Source organism: Diplotaxodon limnothrissa, linkage group LG15 (assembly GCF_057381915.1).
Source record: "Diplotaxodon limnothrissa isolate DT_005_m linkage group LG15, D_limnothrissa_male_GT1.1, whole genome shotgun sequence".
Taxonomy (NCBI): Eukaryota; Metazoa; Chordata; class Actinopteri; order Cichliformes; family Cichlidae; genus Diplotaxodon; species Diplotaxodon limnothrissa.
The window spans coordinates 12,974,356-12,994,568 of NC_140610.1; the positions used below are offsets into that span (position 1 = coordinate 12,974,356).

General features: G+C 42.2%; 1 protein-coding gene across 1 annotated transcript in view; it reads right to left on the bottom strand.

Moving 5' to 3' along the window:
• The window catches only part of tulp4a (TUB like protein 4a), a 29,488-nt gene that overhangs the window by 2,211 nt on the left and 7,064 nt on the right, over positions 1–20,213 (bottom strand). Inside the window, exons 3-13 of the mRNA XM_085372368.1 lie at positions 12,973–13,101; positions 11,244–11,405; positions 10,620–10,800; positions 7,571–7,678; positions 7,223–7,389; positions 5,711–5,935; positions 5,345–5,579; positions 4,362–4,506; positions 3,783–3,927; positions 3,519–3,612; positions 40–3,404 (exon numbers count right to left, since the gene is read on the bottom strand). Coding sequence (XP_085228494.1) covers positions 40–3,404; positions 3,519–3,612; positions 3,783–3,927; positions 4,362–4,506; positions 5,345–5,579; positions 5,711–5,935; positions 7,223–7,389; positions 7,571–7,678; positions 10,620–10,800; positions 11,244–11,405; positions 12,973–13,101 — 4,956 coding nt within the window. The remainder of the gene's footprint in view (positions 1–39; positions 3,405–3,518; positions 3,613–3,782; positions 3,928–4,361; positions 4,507–5,344; positions 5,580–5,710; positions 5,936–7,222; positions 7,390–7,570; positions 7,679–10,619; positions 10,801–11,243; positions 11,406–12,972; positions 13,102–20,213) is intronic.

A 20,213-nucleotide genomic window follows, 5' to 3' on the forward strand; every position in this document is an offset into this window, starting at 1 on the left:
TACTTATTATTTCTGCAAGTTATATAAGAAAAGTATCACCTGTCTCCCCTCCAGTTCAATCTGAAAGTTCTTGGCGGACTCCTGGGTGACACGGCCACCGAAGTCCAGCTGGTATACCTGCGTGGCTTCATTCCACAGTGGCTGCTTGTTGGCCATGACATACACAAAGCCCTGGCTGCCAAGCCCTCTGTCCTCCTTCTCATTGGCTTTTCGACACTTGATCTCATCCAGCTCACTGGCAGCCCTCAAGTTCCTCTTACTCTTCCAACCCTTTTTACTGCTCTGGCACTGATTGAGCAGCTCGTCCCCACTGATAAATAGCTCTGGCTCACTTTCTGAACTATCTTGGAACTCACTATTGGCAGTGGCTTTACTCAGCTTCTTAGCCTTCAACTGTTGCTCCTTCTGTCCCTTGATCTTCTTCTTGTCTCTTCCTCCCAACCGTGGACTGGAAATGAGAGAATTGAAATCACCCAGGGCTCTGCCCTCTTTTTTGGATTTGCTCCCTTCGGCCAGTGGCGGCACATTAGCTTCCTCAGCCCGACCGTCCACGCGCTTGCGGTTCTTCTTACTGAACTTCTCCGATCGCTGCGGTACAGGGCTCTCAGTCAAGGAGAGCACCTCCTGAAAACTCTCCCCAGCCTCTGTCATGGTCTCTTGTAATCCCCCATGGCTCTGCAGCTCTGCTGGTGGTGGCGGAGGTGGTGGTGGCGGAGGAGGTGGTGGTGAGAGAACATTTTTGTCTACTGCCAGGTGGGAGGCTTTGGGTGGTAGTGGCACTGCAGGACTGGTCATAGGTGGGCAAGAATTGTAAGTACCCCAGGGTGTGTGGAGGGCAATGGGAGGAATGGGAAGCCCAGCACAAGCACTTCCTCCTGGGTACATAGGTGGGAGGGGGCAGCAGGCTAGGTTGGCCAGATTTGCAGAATAACCTGGTGGTAACACTAGGGTTGCATCCTGTTGTGAAAAGGGCAAAGGTGCCACCACCTCCTTTGGTGAGGCGCAGGGGCGTGGAGAACCTGGGATGGGTTGGAGCTGGGCTCCAGAATAGGCAGTTGCTGGGGGGTACTGGAGCGAGATCTGGTAGCCTGTAGCTGCTGCAGCAGCAGCAGCTTGGAATGATGCAGCACTAGGACTTGTGGGGGACTTTGGAGAAAGGACAAAAGGCAGCCTGGTTACATCCAAGTGCTGAGCTGGGCTAAGAATAAGGGGAGGTGGTTTGTGTGGTACAGGGGGGGCAGTGGAGTTTAAAGTCGCTGTCCGTTCCTGAGGAACCCACACCTCCTCTGTGGATGCTGGATCCCACTGATAGGGAGGTGGGCGCTTGACCACCAGCCCTGATGCATCACTTCCTCCTAGTGCCAGATGCCTCAATGATTGGTTCAGTGTCTCATCCTCTGTGAATGCTGAATTAACGTAATCAGCCCTATCTCTGCCGCTTACCCCTGCTGCAGCTCCAGACACTTCAAGTGAACTCATCAGATTATAAGAGGACTGGGAGGCCAGAGGAGTAGCACTGTTTGAATGAACAATGACTGTGCTGTGCGGTGCTCCGTTGCCTGGAGGAAAATCTTGTCTGATAATAGTTCCTCCCGCTATTCCATTAGCACTCCCTGGGGCAGTGCCTCCAACACTAGATCCACTGCTACACTGACTACAGGTGTATAAGGCTGTTGGCACCCTCTGCTGGAACGAGGCTGCTAGTGCAGTACTGTTTTTCGCCTTGGGAGGGAGTGGTCTAGGTGGTTCCAGCATCTGGGAAACTTTGAGGGCTGCCTCTCGGCTGTTCCTCCTGAGGGTGGCGTGGATCAAACTGCTGTCAAGCCTCTGTCCGGGATTCCTGCCAGCAGAGCTGTTCTGATTAGCTGAATCAGGGTACGGAGGCGGGTCTCCACTGGGTATAGAATAGCGAGGTGCAGTGAGTCTGTTCAGGGTAGCAGAGGTGTAGGGCAGCTGCAGCTTCTTGTCAGCTGAGGAGGAGGATGAAGACGAGGTTACCCTGAGAGTGGCGGAGCTGCCAGGTCCTTGGAGCGTGTAGACATTCTGATTGCAGACCAGGCGTGTTCGAGGACGACATACTTCTTCCACATTCCCACTGCTGTCAAATGTCGTTATCCTCTCATAGCCCAGCGGTGTTGGATACTGAGCTTGTTGCTGGCCTGAAGGATGAAGTGGAAACTCACCCTTCTTCATGCAAAGGTCTCCAGCGGGAGGAGTTCCACTGGCGCCCCCTCCTAATCCAGACGCAGCACTGGAAGATGCAGCGGAAGCTGATACCGAGGCAGCAGCAGCAGCAGCCACAGCAGCAGCCACTGTCCCAGGGTAGGGGGGTGGGGGGTTCATCTTGCTTAGCTCTAGAGGGGCACTGAACACCACCGTGTCACCCTCAGCCAGCTGTGGAGGTGACCGAGTAGTTTTGATCTTCAGTAAGTGTTCGTGCTCGCCCCCTACTGCTCTCTCAACCACTAAATCAGCAGACTGATGAGGAATCTGGATATGCAAGGCCCCAGGTTGTAGCTGGTGCAGAGGTACACCCGAAGGCTGTCCTGAAGACATCGAGGAAACGGGGATTTGAATTTGAAGCTGCTGAAGCTGATGGTGCTGCTGTTGCTGCTGTGCTTGCAGCTGATGGTGCATTTGCTGCTGTTGCTGCAGTTGATGCTGTTGCTGCAGTTGCTGCTGAAGTTGTTGCTGTTGCTGTAGATGTATGTGCTGCTGGAGCTGCTGCTGCTGTATGTGTTGGAGCTGCTGCTGAATGTGCTGCTGCTGTTGTTGTAAGTGTTGGTGCTGGAGCATCTGCTGCTGCTGCTGTTGGAGTTGCTGTTGATGGTGCTGAATTTGTTGTTGGTGGTGTTGAAGTGACTGTTGTTGTTGCTGTTGTTGATGTTGACTTGGGTGTTGTTGCTGTTGTTGTTGTTGTTGTGAAGGATGATGAGAAGGTGGCGGTCCAACCACTAGGCGACCTACTTCCAGTCCCCCAAATATGACCTGACCAGGACTCGAGTACCTGGTCGGTACTGTGTACTGGGCTGTCAAGATGGTGTCCTGGCTTTGGTCTGACCCACCAGCAGCCCCTCCAGTAGAGGTTGCCGTGGAATTGGTTAGGACATCCAACTGAACATTCTGATTGGCTAGGAGTGACTGGACCAGACCAATGCTTTGGGCAGGGGACATGGCCTGGGCTGGACTATGGATGGGGGCAATAGGGATGTTGACAGTGCAGGGTGGGTTGTCATCAGCACCGCCAGTAGGGCCTGAAACAGGCAGGTCATCTTCATCCTCGCTAAAAACATTGGGGCTGAAGACAGGGAGGTTGATGTAGTCCATGGAGATTTTCCGCACCTCTGGCAGGTAGATGGTCATCTGTCTGGGCTGCAGATGGAGGAGGCTTGTCTTGTAGATAACTAAGGAGTGAGAGGCACAATAAAAATAAATAAATTAGGAAAAGAAAAGTGACAACAGACAAATTAGACTTAACTGGAATTAATGTTTAATTATCCAACACGTTGATTTGTTACCTGCACCGAGATTGGTGGGTAAAAAAGTAGCCAGCCCCACTATCTTGAACTTTGTTCCCCAAATATTGGATGTGACCTGAGCAAGGTAATTTTGCTGCAAGATAAAAAAAAACGATGCATTTTTCTATAAATATATTAGACACATTCCGAAATTTACAACAGTACATTTTATGTAAAAATCCATCGGTCGTGCTTCACAGCACACACAGGCAGCACGTGATCCCTTACCAGCTTCTCACTCAGCTACGATAACCTGATGTTTACCTGAGTGATGTCATCTAGAGGAAATTCCCTCCGTGTTAGACTGGGAGACCCAATTGAGGGTTTACGTATGGGTAACCGAGGTGACCTGGAGATCTCCTGCGTAGCACGGGAGAGTTTGGGAGATTTTCTGGGATCAATGTTGATCCTGTTGGTAAAGGGACAAACTAAGTCTCTACAGAGAAAGTGGCAAATAAAAAAAAGAAGAAGAAGGTTTAGGCATGCAGAGAAACCAAAAAGCAAACAGCAAAGAAAAGGAGCATTCAAATAAATTTTAACAGTTAAAACAAAAAAACTCAGAAAAAATTAGTTTCAATGCCATAAAATCTTAAACAGAATTAATGTGGCTGTTTACATGTTTCTGAAATGAATTCACTGTCATATAAATGCTTCTTGTATCAGACTCTTCAGCATGCCAGTGATCACTTGATTCCCGCTTGTTTAAAACTGAAAACCTGCAGAGAACTAATCTCCTCTTGTCTGCTTCACCTAAATCACTGAAAAGATCCAAGTGTCAAACAGAAGAGACAAAGTGGCTTGATGCAACATGCTCCTGTACACACAAAGCCGGGGTTTAGTTACCTGGGAAGTTTGGGGGACTTGCTACCCCTGGATATCTTTGGCGATTTCTTGCCAACCCAGTCATCACTCAGCTCAATGTCGCTGGAGTCTGAACAGTTACAGCTGTCAATCATGGCTGATATCAAACTGTTGCTGTATATCTCATCTGTGGAGACAAAATATGAAAATGACACTTAAGATGTTACTTTTGATGAAATGTTCAGATCAATACAACCAAAAACAACGTGTCATTTGTTCTCTCAGTTAAGTCACTGCTCAACTGTTAGTAATGTTGCTTTTTCAGATGGGCTGGATAAAGAATGATAAAATATGAATGCCTTTTGGTATTCTTTTTAGGTATGTTGAAACTGCAGGAAGCATTTTCAAATCTACTTGAGCAACCCGGAGGCAAGAATTGTCATAGCTTTGCCACAACATCACCATCATTATCATCCTATCAAAGCATTTTTCTACCATTTCTCAAACATTCATTTCTTCAGTCGTTCTCACTTTGTCTCCTCTTCCACAGTCACAAGGAGTCTGCAAAGCACAGCTGCTGCTCCAGTTTAGGTCAAACTAATTTATTTGATGAACATAAAAGTGTGAATGGTCTGGAACCATTTCATGGCTGGCTTCATTTATCACTGCGTGGGGAGAGAGAGGGTTGATTTATGAGCAACCCAGGGGCCATAAGAGGCCCCATTAAGCAGCTTTTAATTAACATGGGTCCAGTCTGCCCTATGTGACTAAAACTCGCAAAGTAAGAACGTCTGGAAAACTACTGGACAATGTCAGAACTGTGTCGGGGTTCATCTTTTGCAGTTCTACTTGAATTTCAGAATCAAAGATACATTTTTAGTTCTTATCTCTACGATCTTACTGTATTCTTTATTTTAGAACCAACATAAAAATGTAGTTATTGCATTTAGAAGCTAACAAACATTTCAGGTCTTCTTTGGAAAATTATTCTTTTTAAGTTACAGGTATGAAAAAACTAATCTCACCTGTTTTGCCGTCTGTCTTGGGATCCATAATAACAAACTCAGGCCGAAGTTTGCTTATTCTTCGGCCCTTGAGGATAGGGACCAGACCTCCTAGGTACTCCAGATACAGAGTATAGCAAGGCCCTCCCACTTCAGGGTTATCCTCCGTACGCTTCATGGTGCAGTGCAGGCGCTCGTTTCCAGCTGTCGGATAACTCACAAAATCTCTCATGTTGTTTGGATCTGGGATGGGAGGCTAGAAATGTAAAGTACAGTTAAGTTTAAAAACTTTTATGCTAATTACAGCTCTTCCCAAACCACTATTAAATCTATTCACATGGTGTTTTATGGTTTTAATAGAAATAAACCCCTCCTGGCCTGTGTTACCTTGATGGTGGGAACAAAAGCGGCAGTGACATAAGAACAGAGCCGGGAAGGCATTGTGAGCTTGGCAACGTCTTTTTCCTCCTTTAACGCTGTGGCAATGCCCTGCTGGCACAGCAGCTGCAGTGTGGCAACGCGGTGCTCAACTCGCACGACATAGAGCACTGGGCCCGATGCCAAGAACAGACGAGAGTCCCGGTGACCCCAGCAGAGCGTAGTGATGGGGCGCTACAGTATGAAGGGGAAGACACATCTGAGAATGAATAATATGCTTTCACAAGGCTAATGTAAAGCAAATCATGTCATTACTGCAAAACACTTCTTTGCTGGAGTGAAATCCTCAGAGTGATTCCTGAGAACAGTGATTTCATTCAATAAAAACCGAAAACAAAAGGAAATTATCTGTGAATGTTTACCGAAGTCTGTCATGCAGGCTGATTATTCGCGTAAAATAAAATAAATGAAAATCTTTAATCTTAAAATCTTACTATAATGATCAAAATGCATGTATGTACCCTCTGACGTCCTTAACAGGTGAGCCAATCTCCAAAACGAACATTGTCATGTATACATCAATGATTAACATCTCCGTTTTTAAACAAGGATACATTTTCCTGTATAGTATGTTCATTTCATCATCCCCCTACTTTCACATTTGTTTCACGAGTCAAGTTCACTTCACAGTTTCCAGAAATTGAATCCGAGACGATTTTTGTTAGAGTCAACACTTAATATGGAATGAAGAATTTGAAAAAGCATTGTGATCCTGGAAAGAATATTATCAGGGTTCATACGCATTTTTCAGGGTCAAATTCAAGCACTTTTTAAACACTTCCAAGGTCAATTTTCATGCTTTTCCAGCACAAAATAATAAGAATAGTTTTAAAAATTTGCACGTGTTATGTACACATTCTCGAAAATTATTTACTCACCTATCATGTGACTCGAGAGCGCAAACTCCGCCATTGGCGTTTTAAGGAGTGTTTGATGGAAACAACAATCTCCAGGCATGTTAGTGCACTCATCCCCGACTGTCCGGGGGAGGGGCGGGGTCACACATTGAAATACACTGACATGCAGAGGTCGTAGGCAGCCCAGGCAGAGAAATTTTGCTTTTAGACTTTGTGACTCATTTTATTTCTCTATCTGGTAAGAAAACTATTCGGTCAGATAGTTATTTGTGGTGAATGAAATACAGTTTCAAGCACTTTTAAGCACCACATCTGAAATTCAAGCACTTTTCAAACCTTGAAAAGACAATATTAGACTTCAAGCATTTTCAAGGATTTCAAGCACCCGTACAAACCCTGTAGTATCTTGTGTCATTACTATCTGCTAATTAAGTAGCCCTGGCCTTCCCATCTCATATTGTTCCTACCCCGGCTCACTGACTCACTTAAACTATAGTTGGTTATGGTAGTCCTCCCTTCTGCAAACTGAAGGGCCACTCGAACCACAACCTGCATTACTAAATATAAGAACAACTATTTTTCTAGGATGACACTCATAAGTCACCTGTGCTGGTGTATCCAGTGTGTAGATGTGTTCGCCTCGAACATTGTAGAACTTGACAATGGCGTTCCTGCTGGGTGGAGGACAGGAGGTGTCAGTGGAAAGGAGGGTCCTCTCCATCCCTGCCACTGCTAGTAGATCCCCCTGTGAGCACCACTGGACCACCACATCTACAACACAGAGCAAAGTAGTACACATACGTTTATGAAGGGCAACATCATTTTACACATTTTTACATCATTTAAAAAAAAGAATTAACACAAGTGAATGAAGGACACAATGAAGCGAGCAAAGGCCAAAGCAGCTAGAGAACTGCTGACTTAACAAAATTAATAACAAACGCACACAAACCTTTCAGAGCAGTGTGGATGAGGATGGGGGAGAGGTCGTCGTAGCTGTTCATCAGATTGATGTCTCCAGAGGTGAAGCTGACTGTCAGCAGTGGTTTCTGGCTGTGCACTAGGAATAAAGAAAGAAAAACAAAACACAAATGGTAAATGGTAAATGGCCTGTATTTATATAGCGCTTTACTAGTCCCTAAGGACCCCAAAGCGCTTTACATATCCAGTCATCCACCCATTCACAAACATATTAGCCAGGCATTGTGAACAGCTGTTCTGTTCATCAGAACTATCAATCACAATGCTTTTTAGATTTAATAGACACGTGTTTAGGAGAACTACACTTCTTTTATCATTTGTATGTATTTGCCTAAAAGTATAAATAATGTGTTTGTAGCTTAGAATAAGCATTTTCTATATACATAAAGAGCGTGCCCTCTTCCATGGAGCCCATTGAGCTTCAGAGTCAGCCAGAAAAGAAAGCCCAAACAATGGTTGTGGATGGTGTAGCCGCGATAGATTTGGAAAGTGTTAGCTGTTAGCTTTGACCTCACCACTAGACGCCACTAAAGTCTGTACATCGGTCTTTAAAAGAATGTTAATTTGTGCCCATCAGTGGGGAACGTGTGAAAAATATACAAGTCTGTGCTCTCAGTAGCTTCCAATAATACAACACAACAGCTTTCCTTTAACCAACTTTCTACCCACTACTAGAATTTAGCCTCACATCAAAAACAAGTGCAAAAACGACTGAAACAAAACGTTAAGTGACAGAACAAACTAGTTCAAAAACAGAACTGTAAGGTACTTCAGTTTGAATCATCTGACATTTAGGGACATTATTCAAGAGTATATACCAATTTTTAACATTACTATAAATAACACACCTTCAGAGAGCACTCATACATCTTCATTGAAATATCCTTGACTCCGTACTTTAATGTAATCCTGCAATGACCCAAATAGTACCATAAATAAAATGTCCACTTCTGCTTTGTTGTTGCAACATCCCCACAGATAGGATTTTAAATAGGTGTTGCTTTAAATCAGATACAAAATGGGGCTGTAACTGCAGTGTACTGTGCTGTGCGATGATAATGGGTTATCATCATGTATCATGACAAAGATTTGACAAGCCTTGTGCGTCACTCAAGTTGTTGACTCAAGAGATCATTTCTACTGGGGCCAATCAATTCATATTGAATGGTTTAATTAGTGAGTTAGAGCCTGATCTGTGTTCCAGCTTAGGTAAGCAGTTTTCAGCCTGGCCTGTGGTGAAAGAAGGAGGGGAAAAAAAATTTAATAGACCAATGGGAGGAGGATAGACCCTCACCAATATATCCCTAGCAACTGGGACTAATTAAGCTAATTTTTATTGGTTCCTGTTTTGTTTCTTTTGCCTCTTTTTCTCTACAGTTTGTTACGCTGGCTGGTGTGCACACGGAAATCAGCAGGAGAGGAGGCTGACCAGATGCAACAATTCCCTTGACAGACAGCTTACATCCCAGTGCACTAGATATTTTCTGTCCCAGTGGAAAACTGTTTTTTAGTTGGCTTGTGCTTCTTATGCTTCGTTAAACAGCTTACACTGGACCAGCAGCATACAGCTGTAGTTTAAATGCTTTTACCGAACACACTTATACATGTTGAGAAAAGCCAAGAACTATTTTTTTTAAAGCTACTTTGGGTCACAGAGGTCCATTTAAGGAGACAAGACTGAAGCATGGGTTGCAGAAGTGCTTGTGACCTGGCTACTTCCAGACATTTGAATTTGTTCACTCCACAGTTGACTGATTTGTCTGGCTTGGTGACATGAAGTGGCGGTTTCTTGATTAAAAGGCAATCAGTCCAATGTACGCAACAGGAAGGCTAATGATTAGCCAATCAGTGCCACTGGCAAAATTACTGCCATTTGTCAAGCAATGTCAAGCTGTGCACTGCAACAAGGATATATTAAACCATCAGTTTCACTTGTTTTGGAGATGCAGGTGCAGAAATCTGTTTTTATATGAAAATACCTACAGGGGTTTTGGAGAAGTGGTCCACTTTTGGTATCCGAAGCACAGACTGTATATAAAACATAACTTCTGGAAAGTGATGTCAGTGCATTCCATCATCAATATCAATTATCGATTCGATTCATTAGTGATTCTCTTACAGAGAATCTTATTGATTCCCGGTACTCCCAGGAACCGGTTCTCGACTCTGATCCCTAGTAAACATGGGGTCACCATTTATTCAGCATGGGGTTCTGTCAATTACAGTCCCAAATGGAGCACAAAATGAGGACAAAGCAGAAAAACCTTTAGGGTGGGCCCATTGTTTGACATGTGACTTCAGCCTGAGCATGCAGTGTCGCTTGGTTTGTCAGTCAGATCCAGATTTTCCCTGAAAAATTTTGAGTCCCATTATGAAGCTTGAGGTTTCATAACAGAGGACTCAACCAACCAATGGGTGACATCTAAGTATATTTATTGGTCATTTATACAGAGTATGTATGACCCCTAGCTCACCCTCATATGAACAAACCTATGATAAAGTAAGAGCTTACTTTAGTGGGCTCTAGCTTGCATAAATGATGGTTTACTGCTGGACCTGAAGGCTTATTCTACCTGTGGCCCTGCTGAAGTGGATTTCGACCTGGCTGTCATCCTTGCCTTTCTGCCAGTTTCCAAACTGAACATTTCTCCAAGCAATGATTCAGACAATACTGAATGTTGGGTCTTCTTGGGACTCATTGCTCCTTTTTAGGTGTTGGTTCTTGCTTTAGATAAACTTGTCTTGCAAACCATGTTTAAAGACTGCTAGCAATGATAACTTGCATAGCTGAGTAAGATATCTCCCTATAGAGATCTTCTTGTTGAGGCAAAGCAAGAAGATGTACTTCTACTCAATTAATTAAATTTTGAGACAAATAGTGTGACTAAATAAAGGTTTATTATTCTTTGAAAGATGTGATGTGTCACAGAGAGAATCAGGCAGGAAATTAACCAGGTACATTTGGTTTTAATGTATGTTTCTTGATCAGAAGGTAGAAGAAGAAGTTTTGAGTAGAATACCTTGTGGTGGGGGGTAGTCATCAGAATCTGTGTCGCTCTCACTGCTGTCCTCTACCAGGAAGCTGGGGTAGTTCCACGACATGCTGACAATACCGTCTGACTCATGCAGCAGTATATGGGCCAGCATGCGCCCATGGCAGTCCATCACTATCACCTGTCCATCTGCAGTACCAAACAACACCTGGCGCAAGTGCAAAAAAACAATATTAATGTGGACACTGACACAAGAACAAAGACTCACACTTGAAAGAGGAGAGAAAAATGAGACAACAGCAAGAAAGAAAAACAAGACAAATGCATATCACAGAGAAAAAAACTGCGAGAAATGGACATAAATGGGTTGATGGTGATAAACAAGGACAGTTACACATACACGGACTGAAAGTCTGCTGACATCCAACCTGTGCTGACAGTTTAACGGCATGAAAACAAAAATATAGCCTTACAAAGACAACAACACATTCAAGACAGTGGAAGCTTGCTGTCACTCACAGATTCAGCTCTCAGGGTTTCTGTCTACAAGTGGCAAATGGCAACCTAACATTTCTACTTCTACTTGCATTAGAAGACTGGGTAAGTGCCAGGTGAACATATCCTATGTTCAAAATCTGTATAGTGTGTTACCTGCTGATCATCTGGGGTCCAGATACCACAGGTAATGTGGCTTTCCAGGTTGATCTCAGAGGACCAGTGTCTTTGCCCACTGACAGAGCCCACCAGGACGAAGCCATCACGATAGGAGATAAGAGCCTGGGTCCCATCATGGGACCAGGTAAAGTCACTCACCTAGAAGGGACAGATAAGAAATGTTAGAGTTATTTAAAAAAGATAAAATAAATAAATAGTATATACCTCAGCTGTTGCACACAGAATCAGCAGCAGCTTATGATTCTGTAAATGTTTAATATTTTTAATTTAAATCATTTTTTAGGAAGAATTCTAAAATATTCTGGTTCCAAATTTGAAGCTCTGCTTCTATTCAAATGCAATTGATCTAGAGACTAATTATGACAAAACAGTGTCCCTCAACTCAAATAATGTATATAAAAAAAACTTTAACCTCTCAGACAAAAGCAGAGCAGCGATGGCATTTTAAAAAGCACAGACCATATAAAAGTGTGGCTATTGTTCAGATTGTCATCTCCAATAATAACTCAAGTAATCACAAAAGATGCTGTCAACATGTGTCAAGTCTTAGCTCAAGGAATGATGACAATGTTTGATCGATGTGGCCTACCTACCTATGTTTGCTTGGCAGGCTTAATTTTTAATTAATGTGCAGCATCAGTAAAAACACATAAAACCACTTGAGGTTTGATAAAAATGATTTAAAAAATAACAAATATACATTGATTAGCGTGTAATTACTTCTTCCAACAAACTCAATTTCATACATTTATAATAAATCCATTTAACACTAGTTTGTGAGCGGCCATGTTGCCCCACCATCTTCAATACAGTGGCCAAAATGGACATTGCTGTTCCACCTAATCACTTTTTATATATGTGGCCACCATTTAACATTTGGACATAAATATTTTTATATTCTCTTTCTCATCATCTCCACCACCACTGCTGCTCTTTCTCCCCCCCTCATTGTCACTTTAACCACTTCCTCCTCCCCTCCTCACACATAAGCATGCACAAATACGCTTATTTATTCTCAATATTGTCACATTTATTTTTTCTTAGCAGAATAGAAATGCAAGCCTCACATGTCCAGACAGCTGACCAACAACAATAACAACAACATCTGCTTATGACCTAATATTATGCCAGCTAATGTTACACTTGAGTGTCCTAACAATCACACTTTCGCTCTGATTATATACGCCCTCTGTCATTGCAGAAAGTTTGACTAACACTGACGAACACCAGCAAAAACAACAGCGCCAACAGAAAAGTTCAAGACATTCCTAACGACTCAACTCGGTATCGCAAAGTTTTACAGCCTCCTCCAGTGTAAACAGAAATGGGCACCAATAAATACCTGAGGTAAACAGCGGCTTAACAGCCTACACTCACTATAGATGAACTGTGGCCAGAGTTGTTTGTCCTACAGCAGCCACCGTAGCTATAATTATGCATTTGAATTGGAGGGGGTTAAAAAAGACAACTCAGTCGAGTGCGATTTCAAATCTACTGACATCTAGTGGCGGGGTTTTACACACTGTAACTTTAAGTATTACAGGTTTATTGCAATGACATTATATTGCTTTATATTATCACTGCTTGCTTTGCTTCCATTAACTCTATCATATAGTTTTACCCATTATTTACACAATAATTTCTTACAATTTTTTAAAACTAGTTAAAAGGACCGATTTACATTTTGTCTACTTGTGTCTCTCACCTGAGCTCCTCGGTCATTGACGAGCTCCACAGACCAGCGGCCCTCATACTGGATCCAAACAAAAATGCCTCCATCTGTGTCACATGTGGCCAGTTTCTGGAAAGGCTCATTCCAACGCACCAATACCACCTGAAAGCAGAGGTGAGGTAAAAAACACAAACAAACAATCAGATAAAATTATCAGAAAGACTGTTCAGTGTCCTTTGACAGCCATTATTTTACAAGACATAAGAAAATGTACTAATTCACTCCTTCACTGACAGTGAATTTAGCCATGGCTCTGTGTCAACTTACCTACAGATAACATGAGAAAAACAACAAAGTGCCTTTAATTAAGACATTATACTCTAGAATCAGCTGAATGCCTAAAATCCAAGTTCCCACATTTCAATGAACTAAATTTAGCATCAAGAAAGATGGAAATAACTCAAAAAGTGGGTTAACCTCATCTTGAAAAAGTCACAAAGGAGCCGCTAATATCTTGAATATTACAGACAGAGAGATTCAGTTATAATGTCACCTTATAACTGAATGGCACATTTCAAAATGGGACATTACAGCATTTTTGCGTTTATGGAAGAAAAGAGATGTATACAGGAAAATAATAAAGAGGAGTCTTACAGGTTGACACAAACATATGTCTCTCCGTTTGCCCTGAGTTTAGTACTGTAAAGACTGATTGTAATTTGCTTGGGTATGAGCTGCAGGAGCACAGTATACAAAACACTCTTCATAACACGTTTCTGTCACCCATCTTAAAAGGTGCCCATCACACTCTCCATCCTGCCCCCTCCTCTCTTCGTGTCTCCATTTGTCTTCTGTTCTGTAGCGTGACTCAGCCTATTCCCCGGAGGAGTAATCCTAAGAAGGGAGCCGCTCTGCTCTCGCTAAGTGAAGCACGTGGGTCGTACACGTTCACACACGCAGCACCGAGCAGGGTTTTAGTGGTGCTCAAGCTCTCTGACTGCAAGTCCAATAGATCAGCAGGTCTGAGTTGGATAAGCCAGTAATGCTGCCAACCCTTAAACAACACTTCCTTACCTCTGTGCAACACACTCACAGTTCCATCCATCAATGAAACAGATGCTATTAACTGTGTGTCCCCATTTTATATTCCATCAAGAAAAGAAACAATCAATCATACTTACACTTGCTTGAATACTTTATTATCTTCTTGCACTAATGCCATTAATGCTGACTTACAGGTTATTAATTAAGAACTTCTTTAAGAATTCATCTAACACAAATGATCATTAATCACAAAACTTTCCTCAAACAGTATCTTGCTATAGTCTATGGACTTTTCAAGCAGCATTTTAGGCATTGGAAAAAAAAAAAATTAGGATGATCAGGCTTCAGGAAAAAAGATTATTGGAGCAACATCATGTAGTCAGGGCATATATTTAATGAGTGAGGCTCAGCAGCTCCAATTGTTTTGAAAAAAAAATATATATTTTTTTTTTACAAACCCAGGAAAAAAGATATAAAATGCACAAGGGAACATCACAATATTTATCAATTATTTCTTATTGAGTAATACCCTGTTTGTCACACTTATTAGTCTGGAAGTCAAATCAGTCAATTTATATGAATATACAAGGCATGGCCCTAAAGCTTAATGAGCAGATAGTAGTTTTTAATCAATGTCCTGTCCCTGCTATGCATCATTAAAGTGTCCTCTTAGCCAGATTTTGCATGTTCTAGTTTGTCCTTTTCCTCTGTGTCTTTGTAACAATGACAGTCATCCTATTGCAGGTCTACAGCTGAAGGTCTCCACATCATTCTGAGATGTCCGCATTCACAGACCATTAAAACTAGCCTGCCATCTATCATTCTGGCACAGCAATCATTCATGCAGCAGCATTCACTGGGTGCAAAACTAATAGGCTTCTGCACCAGTATTGTCAAAGATAACACATTACAAGGATCTCATTGGGGGGGGAAAAAAAACACAGATTTGTGGTGTTCCTCCATCTATGCACTGTCTGCAACCTCTGGCGATCAAAAGGGATTTTCCACGTGGTATTATACAACATAATTCAGTCCCAACTGGAGGAGACTTGTGGCTTTAGATTAGGCATGAGCTCTAGTTTGCATAAAGCTAACAGCATTCATGCAACTACAAAGCAGGGTCAAAGGAAAACATAAAAGGATAAATTAGCATTGGATTTACACATGCTGTGTCTCACGTGTGTTCCCACTCACAGCCCCACAGAGGTGAGAATAAACTGTTTGTCTGTAAATTTAGCTCAGTGTGGAGATTAGTGTGAGCTGGTGAGCCATCCTGCGAGGGGGGACAGCTGAGCACCTCATGTGATGCAGCGATCAGGGAGATCAGACATCACATAGAGACAGACAGGATAAGCGTTGGGAGCTGCAGGACCACGAGGAGCCTGAGGTGTCACAGGAAAGGCACATCAACATGTGCAAACACATACAGTTAAAAAAACTTCTTTAATTACAGTGCATTATATGCTCAAACAGACAGTAATCAGCGCCAATAAGCTCAGAGAGATATTAAAGAACTTTGGAATGACATGTAAAAAATTATATATATATATATATATATATATATATATATATATATATATATATATATATATATATATATATATATATATATATATATATATATATATATCACTCAAAGGCTTTAGCATCATCATGTAGAGAACACCTACAAGTTTTTGTTTCAAAAATACATAATAGCTCTATATCTACTACAATCAGGGCTGTTTTTACACTCTTGCAGTATTCTAGGACCCCTAAATCAGAGACTCTCTGAAAGGCTGCTGATCCCATATTCAACTAAAAGCTCTGGGATTGAGTTTTAGTCTGATGAGATAGAAACAGATTGTTTTTAAAGCTGTGACGCAGACACTTCTTGATTGGATCTTAATCACAACACCCCTTTAAAACATTCCAATCACATGGATATTTTCCCCCAAAGTAAACAAAGACATTAACATTGACTAGTTGTTAATTCAAGATGGGAAACAAATTAGTGTCCATGCCTGCAACTGACTTTTTGACATTGCTGTTCTTCCTCTGTACTAGTATTGTACTGACCAACCCTCAGCCTCCTGTTGGCAACTGAACAAGCATACCCAGTGACCTCAAATCGCCATGCGATGTGCATTTTTAGGTGTGCATACTCCTTTGGTGACTTGTGCAAGGACAGCTGGAGACACCAAGTAAGGATAGTTGTTAGACTACTCTCTTGTCTGTTTGGAGGATACATGTGCAGTTTGGGCCCTTGTAGTACAGTGGCTTTGCAGGGAAGTCTGGACCAGCCTGTAGGATGCAGTGGAAGAGAAACTATGATTTTATTAGTTGGCTAGCTGGTTCAGGCAGAAGAGTTTATCCAATCTACAGAAATTTTTCATGTAAGCATGCAATGTGGAAAGTGTAACTAACACTAGAGTTAATTCGGATGGAGATCATTTCTATAACTGCTATGCTGCTCATCTGGATGGTTTTGGGATCAGTTTTGGGAGCATTAAGAGCCAAATACAATCACTGGACCAGTCAGAGTTTGGTGCATAAATGCATTTCTCTAAACACAAGTGGTTACGCTGCCCATTACTGTTGTGTCAGATATATGTGAGATGGTTGCGTGAAAATTACATCCAAAGCATTTTGAGGGCTTAATATTGCACCAGAATTCTTCCTGTGCAGACATAGATGGTCCATTGTAGCTGATGGTCATCCCATGCCTTTTAAGTACAGATATGCTTTTAGGAAAGGGAGCATAACTGACCACAGCAACTTCGCTGAGAAGAGTAAATCAAACCAAGCAACAGCTTCAGGAGGCACTGGTGTCAGCACAACTGAGGGGACACTATGACAGCGAAATGCCATAGTGGTGAAGGTGTGAGTGCAAGTCCATGACAATGCATGTCTGATGCACAAATAACTTTGTCTCTGCAAAACGTTTGAGGAAAGGGAGAGCCTTAATATATTACACTTAGTCATTATTTTACTTTTTTCATGCATCCAAGATAAGAGCACCATCCAGGTCTATGATTTCCCTCTTTTCCTTCCAGATGAAGAGTTGACTTATGGGTAACACAGAGCTCATCGAGGATGGAGAGAGGAAAAAGAACTAGGAGAAACTACTTTTGGCAGTTCCCTTATTCGCAAATGGTCACGACAATCAAAAGCAGGTTCGGTTTCGTAGAGTTAACCCCTTTTCTGGTAGGGTCTCCCATGGCAAATTGGTCCTGGGTGCAGGATCAAGGGAACAGTTCACCCTGCCCGGAATAGGATTACCAGGGCCCCGTCCTGGAGACAGGCCCGGGGAGGGTGCCCGGGCCTGTGTCTGGTGGTCAGGCCTTAGTCCATGGGGCCCGGCCGGGCACAGCCCGAAAAAGGGACATGGGCCCATCCTCCTGCAGGCCCACCACCTCCAGGAGGCACCAGGTACAATGTGTGCCTGGCGGTGGGCAGGAGCGGAGTCCCTGATGGACCGATCCCCGCCCACCAAGACTAGAAAATCAGATATCAATATCAGTTAAAGAAAAGCTCTGTGCTGTGCTGACACAAAGGCAAGAATTAGCAGGAGTGATTTGCAAATCCATCAAAAGAGGTAGAATCTGAGCTCATTATGTGCAAGTCAGGTGTGTAATAAAACCTTAATAAATAATAATAAGTTAATAGCATTTACAATTATTATTAATGTGTGCTGTAAAGACTCCTGAAAGTACCGTTAGGGAAACTGCATTGAATAATAGAAAATAAGTAATCTGAGTGATACCAGAGTCCCTCACACCACTGGTGTTCCTCAATCGGCAGAATAATAAAAAGGAAAATAGTGACCAAAACAGGCACAAAAAATATCCAGTTGCAGGCACCTCACAATAGGTTTGAACAAGTACTAAAAGGCCTTAATTTCCATGGGCCAGAGAGATTAAATGATACACCCACCCTCCTTCTTTGGGGGTGTTTCTACATTGTGTAGTTTTGAGGCCTTAAAGTCTGATAATCATGCATCTCATTTCATGCAGACAAATTTGGTAATAATGTTGAGTAAGATCAGACACTAAATAGGACTGGATTTAATGCAATAAATCCACAAATAACACAAACACAGACAAAGCAGAACATTTACAAAGGTGTAAAAGTCCAGTTTACTGGATTTTATTCTGTCCTGTTGGTGTATCTACTAACGTGGTGAATGACTGAATGAGAGACGAGTCCCTAAGTGTGAGCCAGCGTCAATGAACTGCAAGCTGCAAACAATTAAAACCAAAGAAAAATGAACTGAATATTTATGCTTAAATATTCACATTTTTAAAGTGATCATACCTTATAAAACAAAGGCTATATTTTAAGTGTTATTCTTCATTTATTTGACAAGGATCAAAATGAATCCCCGAAAACAGAACAACAGAACAGAACAAAATACTACTACTCTTACGTTTGGTAAAGGCTGCTATAGGCTGTTAAATTTTTTGTAATAAGGAGCTTTAATAAACTAGCATACATAATATAAACAGTGTATAATATCTTTTAGCCTACCTAGTTATTCAGAAGGACAGAATAAGGCTCTATTATTCTGCAAAGACAAGTGTACGAAACTTTGCGTCTGTCTGATCCTTCACTACAAATATTGCTGAAGATGAACTGCACAGGCCACGCTGGAAAATTTGTAGTGAACAGAAAAGTACACCTGGATCTGAGGAAACAGTCGTTACGCAACAAGTCCTCTCCAAGGATGGATTAGCGCACTAAAGCCATTTCCACTAAGCACATTTGGAGGGACCATTTTAATTCAGTGAAAGCTGGCCTTTCAATGTCAAGAGGTCACATAAGGAGAGAGCAGAAGAAGACACACTCCATAAAGTCAGGTAGCGACCAGCACAGGGAAGGTGATTATGAAAGGAGGAAGAGACAAGACCAGGAAACACTATAGCTTGTAGTTACTGACAAAAATAAAGCTGTTCGTAAAGTTGTGAGGTTCCCATTTAAGTCTTAACAGAAGTGTTAGAAAAACACTGAATAACAGAATCCTTCCTGCTCATCTAAAAAGAGGTGTTAATTCTTCCACAGGCCCTCAACAGCAATATAAACTAGTTTATTTATGAGGCTTTGGCAGGGAGGAATTTTTAACACATGAAAATGCAAGAAAGTGAAGGAACATACAAATACTGCTGGGCCTAATCAAATGGATTGATTTACCCAAGTTGATCAATCAAAATCTGTACCAGCAGAACAACAATGCACAGACAAACTAGAACACATAAGAGCAAGAATATGGCCCGCAAACCAGCTCAATCTGGCCAGGACATAAACTATACATGGTTAATGCCTCCATATAGCTTCTTCAACATTTGCGTAAAGTGTCAAATAAATAACCACCAAGCACTGCTATAGTGTACTCCCAGAGCATGGAACAACTGCTCAGATACAAATCAGTGTATGGATCAGTACATAAGTTACAGACGTTGCACTCTGAGCTCAGTGTGGTAAACAAATGATTGTGTCATGGTGTCTTCTGTCTCTGTTGGACTTTTTCCCCCAGAGAAAAGTCTACACCTGTTATCAAGGGGAAACTGAGAGGTGGGACTCCTATGTTTGGGCAAGAATACACCCATAAGTCTCTTATGAATAGTTCAGAGGTTTGAAACAAGTTTCTGCAGTCAACAATCAGTAGATATCAATAATCATAAAATTTATTGTTTAGGATATATTACATTCTTATGACTAACATTAGTCACTTTAAATATTCCCTATTATACTTTGAGTTAAAAAACAAAACACGGAACTGCCTCAATGCAAGACTTAAAACTTCCTCGCACAGCTAAGCACATATGATTCTAGCGTAAGACAACTATCACAGCTGGCAGATGACAGGACACTGACAGACAATTTGCCCAAAACCTCTGCTGTGGCCAACATTTTCTTGTCAACATGCTGACAGTCATTGTCAAGCCTGTCTCTGATGTTCAGCTCTCATGGAGAATGAATGGACGCCTAGTGATTAGCTGCTCGCTCTGCTCAGCATCTGAATGCACTGTACCAGGAGAAGAAGGGGGGGGATAAAAGCATTAGATCGTCAAGAGAAGCATTGATCTATTTTGACACAAGCCCAGAGGGATTATTTTTCACCATCACAAATACAGTTGTCTAAAAAGATGTAAAATGTAGCACTTTTATCTATTTTCAGCCTTATTTTTGAGTGGTGGAGCTGACAGCTGCTGCTAAAGGTTAGCGTTCTCTTAAAATAACTAGATAAAAAT